Genomic DNA, 16,941 nt, shown 5'->3' on the forward strand with positions numbered 1-16,941 from the left:
AGTTGAGTATATTTAAAATATAGGCTTTATTAGCCTATTAATATTAATAATAATCAAAAATCCAAAATTAGGCTTTAATGAATCATTCTAATCAACTGTGACATTTGAACGTTAGGATCGCATATTTTCTGTATTTTGGCAAACGTATTTTGCTTTGGGGTTAAGGCGCATTAGCATCTAAAGTTTGTTGCATTTGCGTGCATACGTGTTGTTGTATTTGCGGTTTAGAAATACCCTGAAGTGTCTTCATATTTACAAAGTTTTCTGTTCACTCGTCTGCTTGTGTCTTCGAGAACACACCCAATATTTTGTGGGAGGAGCAACATGGCCGCCTCGATGAACATGTTTAAACTGAGTAGTTTGCCCGTGCCAAATATAGTTTTTAATATGAGGAACGTCGCTATGAAACTCTTCGTAGTTACGTTTTTACTCTTTCTGACAAGTCGGTGTCAGGGTGACGATGGCTTGGAGTTGGAAGAATTTCTGAAGAGGGAATATTCACTGACAAAACCTTATCAAGGTAAATTAGTTGTCCTAGCTAGTCAGCTAGCTAGGTTGCTGGCTAACTTTAGCAAATCACAGATAGGTCATCTATTGTTGAGCCATTGTCTGAAGACATATATGTGTAAAATACCACATGATGACACAAAATAGATTCAGTTGGTAGTATCAACCATACCGGTTTACAAATTAGTCGTCTGATATACATTAATATAGCCATCTGCCGCACTCAATTAAATTAATTCAGCTAGCTAAGTTAGCTGACTGGCCAAATCTGTGCCTGCTAATCATGTTAGCGACCGCTAATTTGCAAGTTAACAGGCCAGTCTGATCCAACCGGTTGCTCTGTCAGTTTTCCCAGTTTCATTCTTTAACTGTCCTTTAAATGTTATTTGTTCTGATAGCCAACTACCAATAGTTCAGTGTAAATACGAGGCAAAGGGAAGCAGAGTAATTGGTCATCAGATACGCTCCAAGTCATATCAACACACGGATAGGTTACGTTCAAAATGCAGTCCGGTATTCGATATTTGAAATGTTGACAGATGAATGATTGACAGAAAGTATATGGTGTTAGAATCCCGGATTGCACTTGTAACGATAACCCATATTCGTTATGGTGAAAAGCTGCTTCTCTGAACTTTTTTTGTGGGATTATGTGGTAGCCGGCTGTTTCTTCGCTAGCATAGCATGTTTAATGTACTCACCACTCTACAATAATGTCAGTACTTTGAAGACAAATTGTTAACCTCACCTAACCAGTTCACATGGTAATTTCCGTTTGTGATAACTACGCATCCATTCATTGTAAGTTTGGGATACATCAACCTTATTATTTTCAGGTGTGGGGTCCTTCAGTTCGTCCCACTGGGACCTTATGGGTACGTCAATGGTGACACCTGACAATGTGAGGCTCACCCCAGACCTTCAAAGCAGAGTTGGAGCAGTATGGAGCCGAATAGTGAGTTGTAATATTACACAGTCATTGTACAATCAAGTTGTTCTATATAGGTCTAGAAAAGTAAAACGTAACTCTTCACTATTCAAGCATATAAAAAATGTGTAAAACAAACTAGAAAATCAGCTTTGTGGTTAGTCATCATCACCCATGTCAAAACCTGCAGTGTGACCAAATGTTGAAATATCTTCTGTATTGCAACATCACCTCACACAGTTTGACTGTTGACTCTCCTTTAAGTTTGTTCTGCTAGTTTGGAGGCAGGGCAGTACATGCATCTTACAGTCAAATGGTCTAACTTGATTTTGTCATGAAAAGTGAGTGATGCTACTGTGTTTAAAAAAAAAAACCTCAGTATAAGTAAGCTTTTAACACAAACAAGTGGCAAGGTACATAAAACCTAGATTATTTTACGCTTAATAGTGTGCAAAACCAACCCTGCCTGTGGAGATTTTTGTGATGTTTCTGGGTGGATTCCTTATCACCATCTCTCACTCAGTCCTACTGTTTGAAGTTCTTCCGGTTCTTTTACTGTGTGGAGAACCTCTAAGTCATGCCAGGGGCTCATTATGATTTAACATGAACACAGTGTTCTGAGCTTTCTGGGCCACTAAGCACAATTTTGCTAAGGTCAGGGATTCAGATATCAACAAGTACTGTCAAAAATGTTTTCCATCTGTGTCCTGGTTCAGATGAAATTGGTGTAATTTCAAATTGTCTTATGTGATCTCTTCTTCCCCTGTGTACATTTTCACAGCCTTTTTTCGTACGCGACTGGGAGCTACAAGTGCAGTTTAAAATTCACGGCCAAGGCAAGAAAAACCTGAATGGCGACGGGATGGCTCTGTGGCTGACCAAAGAGAGAATGCAGGAAGGTAAGGACCCCACACCCCACCGACCGCTGAACAAATGCAGCTGTCTTACAACTGGAGAGGTTTTTTGTGTTGAGTAATCTAAATGTGAGCTGAAAGTTGGTCTTTTATTGCAGGTCCAGTTTTTGGGAATATGAACCAGTTTACCGGGCTTGGGGTGTTTGTGGACACCTACCCCAACGAGGACAAAAGTCATGAGGTATGTCAGCCTTGTCTCTCTGCCTAGAGCATATTTGCCACTGTGGTGACGCTCGGCTGCCATACCTCTCCCCTAGGGACAGGAAGTGATTTCACTGAGCAGTGATGAGGCCTGTCACATGAGCCACATTTGGTCCATATGAGAACACTTCTGCATAGACCACTGGAGAGTGCTGTTTAGCGACGTATAGAGTCCTCATTAATGTATGCAGGAAAGAAGGATTAGACATACGTTTTTTTTTTTTTTGGAATACTGGTATTAGTGCATGGTATTGTTTGTTTGTATGTATTGCTGTTAGGGTTGGGGTGTTGAGTTGTAGGCCTATTTGTCATTCAAAATGGTTTGTTTAGGACAAACCATTTGTCATTACGGACAGGAAGATGCATCCATTCCTCTGACTCCTGCACATTTTCAGCATGGAATTGGAACTGATAAAGCTCTTAAGACAATTATATCTGTGGACGTCTGATTCGACCTGCTGGGAAGTGTTCTCTTTAGCCCAAGTGGGTCAGATTAGTATCATGTAGATAGATTCTAGAGTCTGCTTGAAAGGGGCAGTTGATCTGAGAAAACATTCCCACATGGCGTCTTGGGCAAACCGGTTCACGCTGTCCTGTGCTGCTCTTTTTTGACCCCTCCTCTGGAGACGAGCACAGTCGGTCTGGTCCCATCCTCCCCCACAGTCACTCTCCCATCCCAGTTACACTAGGTCTTCCTTGTGTTCGGTACTTAGTTAACCAGTACACATATCACATACATTAGAAGTCACACTAGCCCTTCTTAGTGTTGGGTTCATAGTTCATTAGCACATATGTGTGAGGGGTTTGATTACATGGTTAGTAGTATACTAGTAGTAGGACTAGTTACACAAGCTTTTGTTTTGCAAAAGTATCGGCAAGCCCAAAAGTATCGGCAAGCCCAAAAGTATCGGCAAGCCCAAAAGTATCGGCAAGCCCAAACTATGCTGTCATATCCCGACATCATTTAGCACATCAGCATTTAAAAATGTGACCGTTGCTTAGATCATTTAACAAATCCACCCCTCCACCTGTCTCTCTCTCTCTCTCTCTCTCTCTCTCTCTCTCTCTCCCCTCTCTCTCTCTCTCTCTCTCTCTCTCTCTCTCTCTCTCTCTCTCTGCCTCCGCTCCTCCCAGAGAGTGTTTCCGTACATCTCAGTGATGGTGGGGAATGGAACTGTGCCATATGACCACGACCGTGATGGCAAGACCACAGAGCTGGGTGGATGCACAGCCCTCGTGCGAAACGTCAACCACGACACCTTCCTCCTCATCCGATACATGAAAAACAGATTGACCGTAAGACAAAAGAACAGCTCAGAACAAATATTCACTCTTGCCATATTCATAAATTCACTTCATGGATGGTTTTATCCAAAGAAACTTAAAGATGGGTAGAATTCATACCTTAGCTACGTGTGGCACCTTGCTCTGACAGTGGAGTCACAAAGTATTACCTGTGCAGATAATAGTTTGGCCTGGCAGGATAAGCCATTTTTACATATGTATCTATCTATGAAATACCGGCACTATGCTCAGGTTGCTATTCATTTGACTGTGTTTCTACTGGTTATACCCAACAATACTGTATCTTTCACTGCAGTTGATGATGGACGTTGATGGGAAGCGAGAGTGGCGGGAATGCCTGGATGTGCCGGGGGTGCATATGCCACTGGGGTACTTTTTTGGGGCCTCCTCAGCCACAGGAGATTTATCAGGTACTCTTTTGTGTCAGCCCAACCCTGGCTAGGGTAGGGATTTCTACAGATGAATGAATGGGGTTGAGGTGAACTGGGAGAGAGGTGCTGTAAATTGATGGTGCCTTACACTACCAAGAAATTACTTGTTGGAGTAGATTTGTGTTGCCTATATTGGGGAAGTGTGATGGCTGGGTGAACCATTGACGCACAGTTGACATTTTCAGATTTTTCCCTCAGCTTTACCACAGTCCACCCTGACTGTGGTGAGTGGCAGTCATTGCTTAACCATTAGTAGACTGGCGAGACTGCCAGAAACGGGCGACATATCTGACTCTCCAAACCACATTTATTTATTTTTACACACCAACAATCCTGTCTTGATTCTCTGCAGATAACCATGACCTGATCTCCATGAAGCTCTATCAGCTGACAGTGCAGAGGACCGCTGAGGAAGAGGAAGAGGACCAGCAGGAAGTCACCATCCCCAGTTATGACTACATTGAGCTTCCCAAGGGTAAGCCAAAGGGAGTCGAACAATGACCGTGCAAATCAGAATAGTGAGGCCTCGTAAGGGGGGGACAGGAATGCAAGTAGGACTGTTAACAGCACACTAATGTTGCGTGGTTGTGTCTCCCTGTCTTTAGTGGAGGTTGAGGAGGAGGGCATGGGCCCCGTTGGTCGCTTCTTCGCCTTCCTGTTCTCAGTGGTGGGCCTGTTCGTGCTGATCGTCGTGGCCATTCTGCTGTACGGCCGCTGGAAGGAAGGCCGCCGCAAGCGCTTCTACTAAAATGCCTGAGCAGAAATAAATCTAGGCTGTGTGTGTGCATGCATGCGTGTGTGTGTGTGTGTGTATGCGTGTGTGTGAGAGATAAAGCGAGAAAGACAGAAATAGAGGACGACTATGAGCATCCGTGGTGTGTTTGGTGTGAGCTGACTGGTGAGACCGACCCCACCTGTGCTCTGCCATAAAGCCTTTACAGTACCTCAACTTGGAGATTACCTCGCCATTTGGTCATGAAGGACTTGTCTGATCAAACACGTCATTCAGAGCCTTCCCTAAACCCACTCGTGAAGAGTAGTGAACTGTGACTTAACAGAGCGCTCTTTGGACCTTAACCAAGTTTTTTTCCCCCCTTTTTAGTAGCCCTGTGAATGCTGTATAATTGCACTGGACATGGACTGTATGTGGTCTCTCGGGAGGCACAATGTTGATATCGGCACAGATGTTCAGTACTTTACAGCAGAAGATCCGATTTATTTTTGTATCCCTCTGCGTTTTCTACTAGAGATCTCCTGGGCCTATCGCAGCATGTTGCTCTACGTCTCCAAAGTCTTCCCCTTTTGTTTGTGTGTGTGTGTGTGTGTGGGGGTAATTAATGTGGTTGTGATGAAGACAGATTGCTTTCATCATCGGTATGCTCACTGTGCGAAATCATTGTTAATGTGAAAAGATAATGTGTGTGTGATGAGGGCTCAAGTCTTATTTATCAGTGAATCAAATGTAGTACAATTTATGTTCTGGTGTCCCAACATGTGTGTGTCTGTGTCTGTGTCTGTGTCTGTGTGTGTGTGTGTGTGTGTGTGTGTGTGTGTGTGTGTGTGTGTGTGTGTGTGTGTGTGTGTGTGTGTGGTTTTTAATAGAGATCGGGGCAATTCAGCAATTGGACACGTGGCCCTTGCACTAGACTGTGTGAAAATGCTGATTCTTTGTACTTGATTTTGAAGCGAAGCCCTTGTCTTCTCAAATTTGCCATTTATGCTAGTTCTAATCTGCAAGTCTGGCTTCTGGGTGAAAGTGGCTGGCTGTTTACATTCAAAACAAACAAAGAATGATTTCATCAAAAATGTGTGAGATGCTTTATATTCAGTCTGATCACCAATTTAATGCAATATTGGCCAAATCTGTGACTGTGCTGTTCTGTTCTCAAATCATGTAATGTAATTACTGTAGCTGATATAAAAAAAAATATTATAATTACTGGTAATCACAATGCATCTGAAATTATTATTATTTTTTTTTTCCTTTGACATTTTTTACTGATTTATATGTTACTGAACCACTATGACCCGTAATGGTAGATGCCTTACATTTTTACACTGCATCCTGCCATGCTTAGGGAAGCAGTGTGGAGACATCACCGGGGTTCTTGACACCACCAGGGTCTTTTACCTCCAGCGATGTAATGTGCTGCTGCAATCATGTTTGTGGTGACCTTTTGACCCCACAAGTCTTAGTCTTCATCCGTTGATAGCGCTAGGATTTTAAATACAAGTTGATTTGTTTAAGCCTGGTCCTTACGAGGGAGTACAAATTGATTTTGGTAACTCGTTTCAGTTTGTTGGAGCCATAGCATCAAGAGGAAAAAAAAAAACATGTTTGAGAATTTTCTTTGTTTGTGAAAAGACGTTGGGTTCCATTTGTTCTTTGTCAAATCTTCTAAATAAAATTTTAAAGATGATTTTCCATAAATGAATGCCTTAGACTCCTCTGTTCTCCTTTATTGTAATATATACCGAAACTCCCAATGGTAAACTCAATAATTCCTTGTTGTGGGCGTCAAAGGTGTTCTTCACAGCCAGCTGTATGTAAATGTTGGAAGAAACTGTTAAGCGTTTGAAAGGCGGCCCTCTGAACACATACACAATGTGCTCACTCCCCCTATACCCACCTCAACTATTCTTATGTAGATTAACTATTAATTGTTTGTTTTCATGTTCCGTATTTACTTGCTTTGAGAGGGAGCGATAAGAGAGCTCTCCAGACTTACTAGATGGAGCTGGCAGGAGGAAAGGGGGTGGAGTGTGCAGGTGAGAAGCAAACCATGAGAGTGTGTGTGTGTGTGTGTTTGTACCTTGTGTTCAGACTGAACCTATCTGCAGTCATTGGACAACAGCAAGGAATAAACGCATGTCAGAGAGAATCCTGTCTATTAACCTGAAGAGTAGTACATGAGAATTCTGAGTAAGTAAATTGAATGCTTGAAACTTATATCAGTGTAAATTCAGTTTCTTGTCAAAATCCAGTGTTCTGCTTTAAGTTTGTGCGATGTGCTCTTCAGAGATAATTTAACTCTTAAACTACAAAGACAGAACATTGTGAAACTATTGACGCAAATAGCATTTTGTTTTCCTTTATTTCAGTTAAGAATTTATTTTAGTATGGCTTAAACCCACTCCCACAAACACAAGCAGGCTATATGAGTTTTTATGGTCCTTATTGTGAGCTGTAGCTTTGGAGGGGCTATCAAATAAAAGTGGAACAAATAATTTGAGTAGAAATAAATCATTCTATTTATGTAGAACCATTTCTTCTCAATCACATTTAATTGCTTGGCTTTCTCAAACAACGTCAGAAGATAAACTCCACCACTAGGCCCTGTGTTTCCATACCAAACTGTACTGTATGCTAAACACTAGCTCTTCCACCACAACAGAGAGGACACTGTCTACATCAACAAACCCTTTACATAAAACAAGTTGGATCAGTTAATGGCAATTTAAACAGAATGTCAAGTGGAATAACTGAACTATCTCATAGATGATGTTTCATTACTTTTTACAAGACAAGTGAACGAACAGGAAATCGTGAAAGGTGACTTTTGAGAAAATGTTTCCAATTTTAGGGATAAACAGTGGTTTTCCGTGGAAACATGAATCGCTCCTGTGTAACCTGTCTGAAAAGGTGGATGGTTTTTCTGCACATGCTCTACTGGGTAGGTCACTTCTTTCTTTCAAACTGTTGACTTCACAGCTGTCCAGGATTAATAAAATCACTTATTATGCACCAATCAACATATCATTTAATCCTTGTTGGGTAGTTGCTAGATTTAGTCTTGAGTTTCAAGATGTGGAAAAGTGCAAAAGTGTAAATTGGTTCAACTTAATTGGTTCCCTGTGAATTAAAGCTGATACCCATATCTCTATTATAGAAAGAGAATGATGATAGATTAAAACCAACCCCAACTTAAAATGATAGGGGTACATATTGGGTTTTGGATGTTCAACATACATCCTGAGTTTTATAAATATTTATACTGTATATATATAACATAAATATATGTATTTTCTTTATATTTTGTGCATTTTAACATATCTGTTTTCATCACATTCCCTACCCATTCTATCGGTTTGTGTTTTATAGACCAGTGGGGCGTTTGTCCAGGCATTTGGCATATACGGGATGTTTAAATCCGAGTACGGCTTGATCATCAACACCTTCAAACCGCACTACGCCTCCAACTGCCTGATTGTGACGGGGGCCATCGTCTGCTGTGTGTGCTACCTGGGGATCCTGGGTGCCCTGAGAGAGAACCGCTGCATGCTCATCTCTGTGAGTCTGGCCTGTCGAGCTCCCATTAAGGGTACATTCACAGCTGGGTATCAGTGTTTGGCCTTGTTTGGCCTGTGGGTTGGTCACTGAGTGTGCTGCTGTTGCTGTGGGTTGGTCACTGAACAGTGCTGCTGTTGCTGGGACAAGATGTTACAGGTTGTCAAGGGTGAAAGTGGCCATTTGTATTCATAATGAAACTCACACATTACTGCTGCCTGTGAAACATGCATAGAACTTCTGAAAACATTCTGACTCACCCTGTAGACACACAGCCACACACATGCAAACACTCTCTAAATGTGGAATTTCCACTTTATTCCATATAATCCACCTTGAGGATTCTAAACTCTTACTAACCGTGTATTTAAGTCTGTACATAATGTTCTGCTGTATACTACATATGCTTACTCGTTGTAGCGTGCTCTGTAATAGGCATATTAAATCTAGTAAATCTAGTGAGGAAACATACCTATTAAAAAAGAGTGGGTATTGTATTTGAGACATGGCTTTTGATTGCACATAACCAATCTGATGTGTTTGTGTTCATGTCACATTTGGTTTTTATTACAGTTTTATATCATAATGTTTCTTTTGATGCTGGTGGAGTTGGCTATGGCCTGCATCTTTCTGGTGGTTGAGAGAGAGGTGAGACCACCATTTCATTACACCACAGAGTTTGACAAGTGATCCCATGTTTAGAGGAAGTGTTTCATGGTTGTGTTCCTGTGCTTTGACATGACACTGCCATGACGTGGTTGTTTTTTATTGCTTTCCCAGATCGACAGGTACTTTGAAGATGATTTTATACGTGCTCTGGACACCTATAAGCTATCGTCCGGTGGTGAAAATCAAACATTGAAAGATGAGTTCCATTCCATTCAGGCCACGGTAAGTGCACATCAGCCTGACCTTGCCTGGCACTATCGTCCAGCCTGCCAAAGGCTCTGTTAAGATTGGCGAGTCTCGTTCTTGATTATTCCCTATTTAAATGCATTTGCCCCCTCCATTGTCCTTCCTGTCTAGTTTGACTGTTGTGGGGTCCATGGGCCATCAGACTGGGAAGGCCGTCCTCCCATCTCCTGCTGCATTGACGACCCCTGTAACATCTTTCCTGTAATCCCATGGAAGGAGGTAGGTTGCTAGGTTACACAAAGTAGTGTCTTGTTTAAATAGCATACTTTAGGATAGTTCTGCCATACTGTTGCACTTGTGTAGCAATGCAATGTAACTATAGGGAGATTCGACTTTCGTGTTTTTACCCATTTTCCTCTCCCTCCCTCTTATTCCAAGGGCTGTTTTGGGAAACTGAGGGCCTGGTTTAAAATGAACTTCCTGAACATAGGTGCAGGAGTTGTGTCTTTGGCCATTATACAGGTATGTGCCAAACATGAATAACTAGACCCACCTGTGCTGCTCCCTTCCTAACAATACATTTGATAAATAAAGAACAGAGCAGCTCTAAAGGAAGAGGACACTGTTTCATGAGCATCTTTTTCCCCAAATTACAGACACTTTGCTTGGTCTTCTCTTGCCCACTTATGTGCAACTTCTGGGTGACTGGACGAGGATATATGTGATGGAAAACCTCAAGATGCCCTGCGTTGTCTGAGGTTAACTTGGTTTCGAGTGAATGCTGGGCTCTTCTCGACACATCATTTCTGTTTTATGTATTGGCATGTACAGTACAAAGTCAAAATCAGCCACTCATTTGTTTATTTTATTTTCATCAGGTATAGCTGTAGTTCTGTGTAAATTCAGGTTTAACATTTAGCATCAAAAAGTACTAAGTAAAAATGGTGGTAGTCAACTGGATTAGAAATCATTCTTGGTTCAACTTAAAAGTATGTCACTGTACTCTGTCCTAACAAAGTTACACAGCATCCAATTCAAAGAAAAAATATGTCACTTCTTTTTTGTCATCGGCTTGTTCCTGTTTTAATACTCTACGAAAGTGAGTAATTTCACAGCTAATGGTGCCACAATGTGTCACATAGGATTAATCTGGGTTTGAATGGGATTTTCTTTGGGGAGTATTTATAATATATTTAGATTTTATGTAAATACATTTAACTATAAACTTGTGAAAACATATAGAAAATTGCTGTTTTTATTCCTATTTGTCTGATGAGGTTAAAACGTTTTGTTATATTGATGTACTGATCAAATGACCACTGATTTCTCTCCTCTTGGGATGATATAAAAAGTTTGTAGGAAGAAAAAAATAAAAAGCCCCCATTTTATTGAAACTGTATTTTTATCTCTTCCTGTTTTCTATCTGACATATGACCCACTGTCCTTATGAATTATAAAAAGGGACTTTCGCAGTTTAAAAACGAAGATTGCTCAAAGCATCTATTTTGCCCCATCACCGACTGCCGGGCACCTTCTGCTTTTATCAGTTACCGTTGTAAGGCTTTGGCTACAGCTTGTGCTCGACTGACATCCGGTCCCCTGAGGAGGAAGTCATGTCTCCTGATGCACCGTGACGCTCTGAAAGTGTTGACTAAACTGAGTGTGACCAGCAAACTGCAACAAGACATTTTCCATTTACCCAACTACAGCTAAACCAACTGTTCGAATTGTTTGCTTGTCTAGTTCAAGTTCAAGTGTTCTAGCTGAGCAGGTAAGAATATGTTTCACTTTTAGAAATGTACTTCATTGTTGTGTAGAGTTGTGATCCTCTTTTTGATTTTCCAGTGCTTCCTGGTTGTTCTTGGTTAGAGAACGATTGTGTATTTATGTGTAAGGTTACAGAGAATTGGACAAACTCATTTCACATAAAAGTATATTGTTGTTCCTGAATTGTTTACTGTTAAGAGGAGATGGTGGTTTTGGACTGTTTTGAAATATACAATTAAATACCAATATATCTTACATTTTATATGTTTGTGGTAGACAAAAAGTACCATGTTTTCATTGATTGAACATAAAAAAGGAGAAAAATAGCTCTCTATAGTAAATGCTCTATTGCTCTATTCAAAGAGAATTCTCCATTTAACTGAAACCAAACTATTAATCAGAAAAATATTCTTCAACATTTTCTGATATCATGGTTACATATAAATACAAACCAAAAGATTTACCCTTTTAATCCGTTGTTAGGAGTTAATCTGGATGTATAAGTAAATGTAGAGGCACACGTATCTATTTTTATCTGTAGGTGTGGTTCACAGAGAGCTACATAGACCCTAGACCTTAGGCCTTAGATTGAACAGTTATATTCATCAGTTTTCAAGAGAAAGGGGAAACTAAATGTCTGACTCATGAAAACCACACTTATTTCTGAACAATGCACTGTTCACTGCAATGCATACAGTGTGTGTTTTGAGTGTGTATGTGGTTGTGTGTGTGTGTGTGTGTGTGTGAGAGAGAGAGAGAGTGTGTGTGTACATATCTGAAAACACATCATCCTCGCGTCATGGCAGGATGTACTGGACTGTCTGCCAACATCTGATGTGCCTCTTTTTCACATTTCAGAACTGAACAAGTCAAGATGTCTTGCCTCAAGTGTTTGAAGTATACGATGTGCTTTGCCAACTTCTTATTCTTTGTATGTATCCTCAAACTTTTTATTCTTATTACAAAATGATATACCTATCATATTCTTACCCAGTTTCATGTACTGCAATCTTCAAAGTCAACTCTGGGAAATAGCCTGGCCTAATGGCATCGCCCTACTCCACCACTAACAGAACAGGGAGAAAGGACATACTAAAATCTTCATGGGTGTTTACTGCTATAAGTCTTTTGATGATACACCCTTATGTGGTGAGGTGCTGTCAGGTATGTAATAGCTCTCTCTCTCTGCCACCCTGTTGTGTCAGGTTTGTGGGGCAGCTTTGTTTGGCTTTGGGATATTCATGATGACGCAGGCCAAGTTTTCCTCAATGCTCCCCTCCCTGCCGTTCATGAGCGTCACCAACATCCTCTTCATCACGGGCATCATCATCACCTGTGTGTCCTTCCTAGGCTTCCTGGGCGCCTACAAGGAGAACCGCTGCCTCCTCATCACGGTGACTAGGAGAACACCCCCCCACACACACACACACACACTCCCGACACACGCACACACACACACACACACACATACACACACACACACACACACACACACTGACACTTGCAACCATAATGCTCTAATTTCAGAGCACCTTGACATGTGCGCCTTGAGCCAGAGGTGCTATTTAAATGCCCAGACATGATCCACAGGGAGAAATTATAGCTTTCACCTTTCCCATATAAGTAAAATTGTGGTTGTTTATGATAGTCACAGGACTAACTGGTTTTATTCTCTTCTAGTTTTTCATCTTGTTATTCATTGTGATGCTGATAGAGCTGGCTGGAGCCTGCATCCTCCTGGTCTATGAAAGAGATGTAAGTGTTCCCATACAAAATATCGATATAAAAAAAAAGGACCTCAGTGGCCAGCAGTGGTCTGTTTCTTTCTCTGTACATGTCCTTAGTATGTACGTATGATTTACGTAGTGCACACTTCCTCATAGGATCAGGATAGGAAACCCCCAGCGCTCTGACTGAAACAGCCCACAGTGATGAGATTGTCCGGTAACAATTCAGCCATGTCTTTTGCTTCACAGATTGATAGACTGATCGAGAAGGACCTCACGCAAAGCTTGAACGACGCCAGAGGGCATGACAATACAACGGTTACAATAATTGCTTCTGAATGGGACCTCTTCCAGAGCAAAGTGAGCTTTTACTTCCCCCTCTCTCCCTTCTCTCTTTCAGATGTAATACAGGTATTTGTGCAAGTGCTGATGTGGTCTTATCTGCTCCTCTGCATAGTTTCAGTGCTGTGGAGTAAAAAATGTGACAGACTGGAAGCCTCCTGTTCCAACCTCCTGCTGTATAAAGGAAGCCTGCAAAGACTCCATCGACTACTGGAAAGTGGTACGGGACCATTGGCTAGAATAAGCTGCACTTTTTTCCTGTCATCTTTTATAAAAGTAAAACCTATCAGTGCATTACTCAGTCATCTTGTAACAATATCATATCTGGCAGCCAAACAATTAAGGTAACCTTGACCTGCTACATTATAAATGGTCAATACCTGTTTTATGCCTAAATGGATCAACTGTGACTATAGTGTGATTGTGATGTATAACTATGTTGTTGTCAGAGATACTAATAGTATTGCCTCTTTTTCATGTCAGGGTTGCTACAGTCAGATGAAGAACTGGTTTGAAGACAACCTGCTCAACACTGGTATTGGTGTGATTGTGGTCTGCAGTATCGAGGTATAAACATCAATGCTGCAAAAAAATGTCCTACATGTGGCAGTATTATAAAATACATAATAACCATTTAAGAGATTTTCTTAGAGCCTGTTCTATTCTGTAGAGCCTGTTCATGTGTGACCCTGTAGTTTACAAGGGTTAGAAGATGACTATTTTAATTTGAAGACCACAAACAAGTAACCAAACCTGGTCCAAAAAGGAAACCATAAAAATGCATTCCATTATGTCCACAGATAGGGTTCAAGTGCTCATGACATCACTGTTTTTTTTAGGTCTTGGGCATGTGCTTCTCAATGACTTTGTTCTGCCACATAAGTCGTTCTGGACTGGGGTATAAAATCTGAAGACCCGGTCGACATGGATGAGATTACCTGCCTGAAGTCTACAAGTCACAAAAAGGGGTTGTGCTCATTTAGAATTAAATTGGGTTTTACGGCCAACATTCTGTTGAAATGCAATCACTGGCTTATCAGCACCATTTGACTGATATCCCTGAAACAGGCTTTGCCCACCATATTTGGTTTGGTGGATTTTCCACTTTTATACTAGTACCTATTCAGCCTGTAACGTGTGCTACCTGTTTGTTTGTCAACACTGAGTACATAACTGATAGTTATGGCCTATAGGTTATTTGATTGCTTTCTGCTAGTTTATCTTCAGGACAACAAGATTAATTTAGCATCACCAAGTTTTGTCAACAGCTTTGACGATTATGACGACTATGATTATATCAACAAAATATTCTATGTTAAATGTTCAGTAGGTATTCAGAGACTGTTTATTAAGCTTAGTGTTTGAAAAACCACCTGTACATAAAGACCACTGATTTTTGCTATATTGTCCATAATTCCATAGTGAGTTTCCTCAGTAAAGCCCACAACATTGTATAGGCTAAAGCAAATTGACGTCAAGTGTAAACTGTTTGTTCATAGATGGACTGTAGTCCCTTAGCCTGACGATCTCCCAGACCAAACATTTTGTGGGCGGAGTTCAGGCTGGTATCCAGGCTAGTAGTCCCTTGTAGACCTCTACCAAATACGTTTACAATAGCAAAATAGAAACAAGAATTGAGAGACAAGTGGCCCACCTCCAGATGTACTACTGGAATGTAATTCTGTACATTTCCTCTTCCTTAGTCATTGCATGAACCTCTATAGGCATCTTCCTGGCATTGCTGTTATTATGGCTATAAGACCTTCAACCTCACTACTTTGTTAGATTAAAATAAACATCTTTTGCCTCAAAAAACACAAGACCTGCTGCACATAATAGGTCATGGCACTCAAAAACTTCCTGTTTCATACATTCTGCCATTTGACCTGGGGCGCTCATTAAAAAAATAAAAAAGTATTTTTGACGTTAGGTTTCACTTCATCTTGACTGTGGCTTCAACAGGAAGCACTGGGCGGGGGGATGGGGGTGTTTTGAGAAAGTCCCTATCCGAATCCGTACATACTAACTGAAAACCACACCCCCAATTCTGAACTTACACTTTAAATGATGACACAGACTGTTCTCTGGTACAATAGTTTCTTAAGATGTGAAATGCAACAGAGAGAGGTCAGTACTGTGCCCAGCACAAATCAGACCCCGTTGTGTGTGTTGTCATGCATTACAGTTTTTCTCCATTGGTTTGGCTCAATTCAGAAATTACATTCTCAAAGCTGCATTTGGCAAAATAGCCTATATGGTTCAGCACAACCATACATAGATCACATTCAAAAGGTCATATCTCACCCAAAACAGTTAACTCAAGCTTCAAAACCAAGTCATTTTCTCATATAAATAGTCAGTGCCCCCAACATGAAAAGTTCCTTTTTCGATTGCTGTGGCTCATCTCTTTGGGGGAAACGGACATTCTCAAAGCTTTAAATACATTTGCTAAAATAACCTAGATGGTTCAGCAAAAGCTCCATGGCACACCGGCAAAAGGTCATATCTCTCCCAAAACAGACAACTCATCAGTCAAAACTAAATCCCTTTCTCATACAAATAGTCAGTGCCCTCAACATGTAAAGTCCCTTTGCGTTGGGTAAACACTACAGGTCAAAATGTTTAGATGTTTTGTCAGTATGGCAGTGGACCATATAAATATCCCTCATGTGCACATTTCAATCTTGGCTCAGTCCTTTGACACTGAATGGTTACTGCAGTAGATGAAACATCACATATTGGAAATGGAAATTGTTACATTTATTGCCATACATTGTAGTTACAGTAACAGGAAATGTATACAGCACAATAAACTGTCATAAAATAAGCACATCAAAACTAAAATAATGTATAGCCTACACTAACAACACATACAGTAAGAGAGTAAAGCAAAGCTGGAGTTTCACTAGTTGCATCCTGCTCATCCTCGCGCTCCTGTCTGTCTGGCCACAGATTTTCATCAACATCACATTTGAGGTTCTCCCTTGCTATGCAACGGGGGGTAAATCGTTGTACATGCTGCAACCATCCCTTACACTGATCTGCTGTGACATCACCACAAGCAGCATCCATTGCCTGGAGCAGGGACCGCTGGTTTTGAGCCCGATCCTCATAGACCCTCCACCTCCTTGCAGAAAAAAAATCCTTGATAAGATTGAGGTATAGGAGTAAGGTGATAAGAGCAGCATCAGCATTCTCGGATGGGCAGTGAACCACGCCCTGATGAGCTGGCCACGGTGGAAGCTTACATTGTCCCACACAATGACAAATGTAGGCAAGTGAGGCCTTACCAAACCCCTCTCATATAGAGGGATAATATCGAAGTGCAGGCGGTCCAAGAACACCAGGAGCTTCTGGGCATTCAATGGGCTTAGACTGGGAATGTGGATGACTACCATTCTCTGAAATGGCAGCACACAGCACCCATGCTGGCCTGGGACATCCACCCTTGCTCCTCTTCCTCTTCTCCTTCCTCGAGCAACGATGGAAGCAACAGTCAGTTTAGACCAGCAAGACATATTCAATTTGTAATTGGGTTAACTGAAGGCAATTGTACCTAACCATTTGCAAAGATGTGCTAAATCATTTGAAATGTGTGCAAACTGTAGGCAATTGTACTCGTCATTTGCAAGGATGTGCTAATACAATTGCAATTTCATTAAAGGATTGAGAAATT

At 41.2% G+C, this 16,941-nt stretch overlaps 3 protein-coding genes across 4 annotated transcripts; all 3 read left to right on the forward strand.

The window, feature by feature from the left end:
• Positions 1-324: 324 nt before the first annotated feature.
• On the forward strand, positions 325-6,706 carry lman2lb (lectin, mannose-binding 2-like b; the record flags this gene model as incomplete). The annotated part of the gene is made up of 8 exons (XM_080852969.1): positions 325-520; positions 1,344-1,462; positions 2,217-2,334; positions 2,448-2,530; positions 3,685-3,846; positions 4,151-4,265; positions 4,639-4,761; positions 4,892-6,706. The coding sequence occupies 8 exons, from the start codon at positions 325-327 to the stop codon at positions 5,032-5,034; spliced, it is 1,059 nt and encodes a 352-aa protein (XP_080709095.1). The 3' UTR covers positions 5,035-6,706.
• A 1,191-nt stretch (positions 6,707-7,897) lies between these two features.
• Positions 7,898-11,298, forward strand: LOC308376329 (leukocyte surface antigen CD53-like; the record flags this gene model as incomplete). The annotated part of the gene is made up of 7 exons (XM_080852624.1): positions 7,898-7,960; positions 8,389-8,577; positions 9,148-9,222; positions 9,355-9,465; positions 9,601-9,708; positions 9,868-9,951; positions 11,275-11,298. 7 exons carry the CDS (start codon positions 7,898-7,900, stop codon positions 11,296-11,298), a joined length of 654 nt encoding a protein of 217 aa, XP_080708750.1.
• On the forward strand, positions 11,064-14,752 carry LOC308376699 (leukocyte surface antigen CD53-like). Of its 2 annotated transcripts, none has more exons than XR_013968920.1 (8): positions 11,064-11,200; positions 12,055-12,127; positions 12,402-12,590; positions 12,877-12,951; positions 13,173-13,283; positions 13,381-13,485; positions 13,760-13,832; positions 14,105-14,752. XR_013968920.1 is itself a non-coding variant. In XM_080853140.1 (8 exons), the coding sequence occupies exons 2-8, from the start codon at positions 12,071-12,073 to the stop codon at positions 14,174-14,176; spliced, it is 693 nt and encodes a 230-aa protein (XP_080709266.1). In that variant the 5' UTR covers positions 11,064-11,200; positions 12,055-12,070; the 3' UTR covers positions 14,177-14,752. The 2 variants fall into 2 exon arrangements, 1 of the variants encoding a protein (XP_080709266.1); XM_080853140.1 differs by having other exon boundaries at positions 13,749-13,832.
• The last annotated feature ends 2,189 nt before the right edge of the window (positions 14,753-16,941 follow it).

Source organism: Sprattus sprattus (genome assembly GCF_963457725.1).
Source record: "Sprattus sprattus genome assembly, chromosome: 15".
In the NCBI taxonomy this organism is placed as follows: domain Eukaryota; kingdom Metazoa; phylum Chordata; class Actinopteri; order Clupeiformes; family Clupeidae; genus Sprattus; species Sprattus sprattus.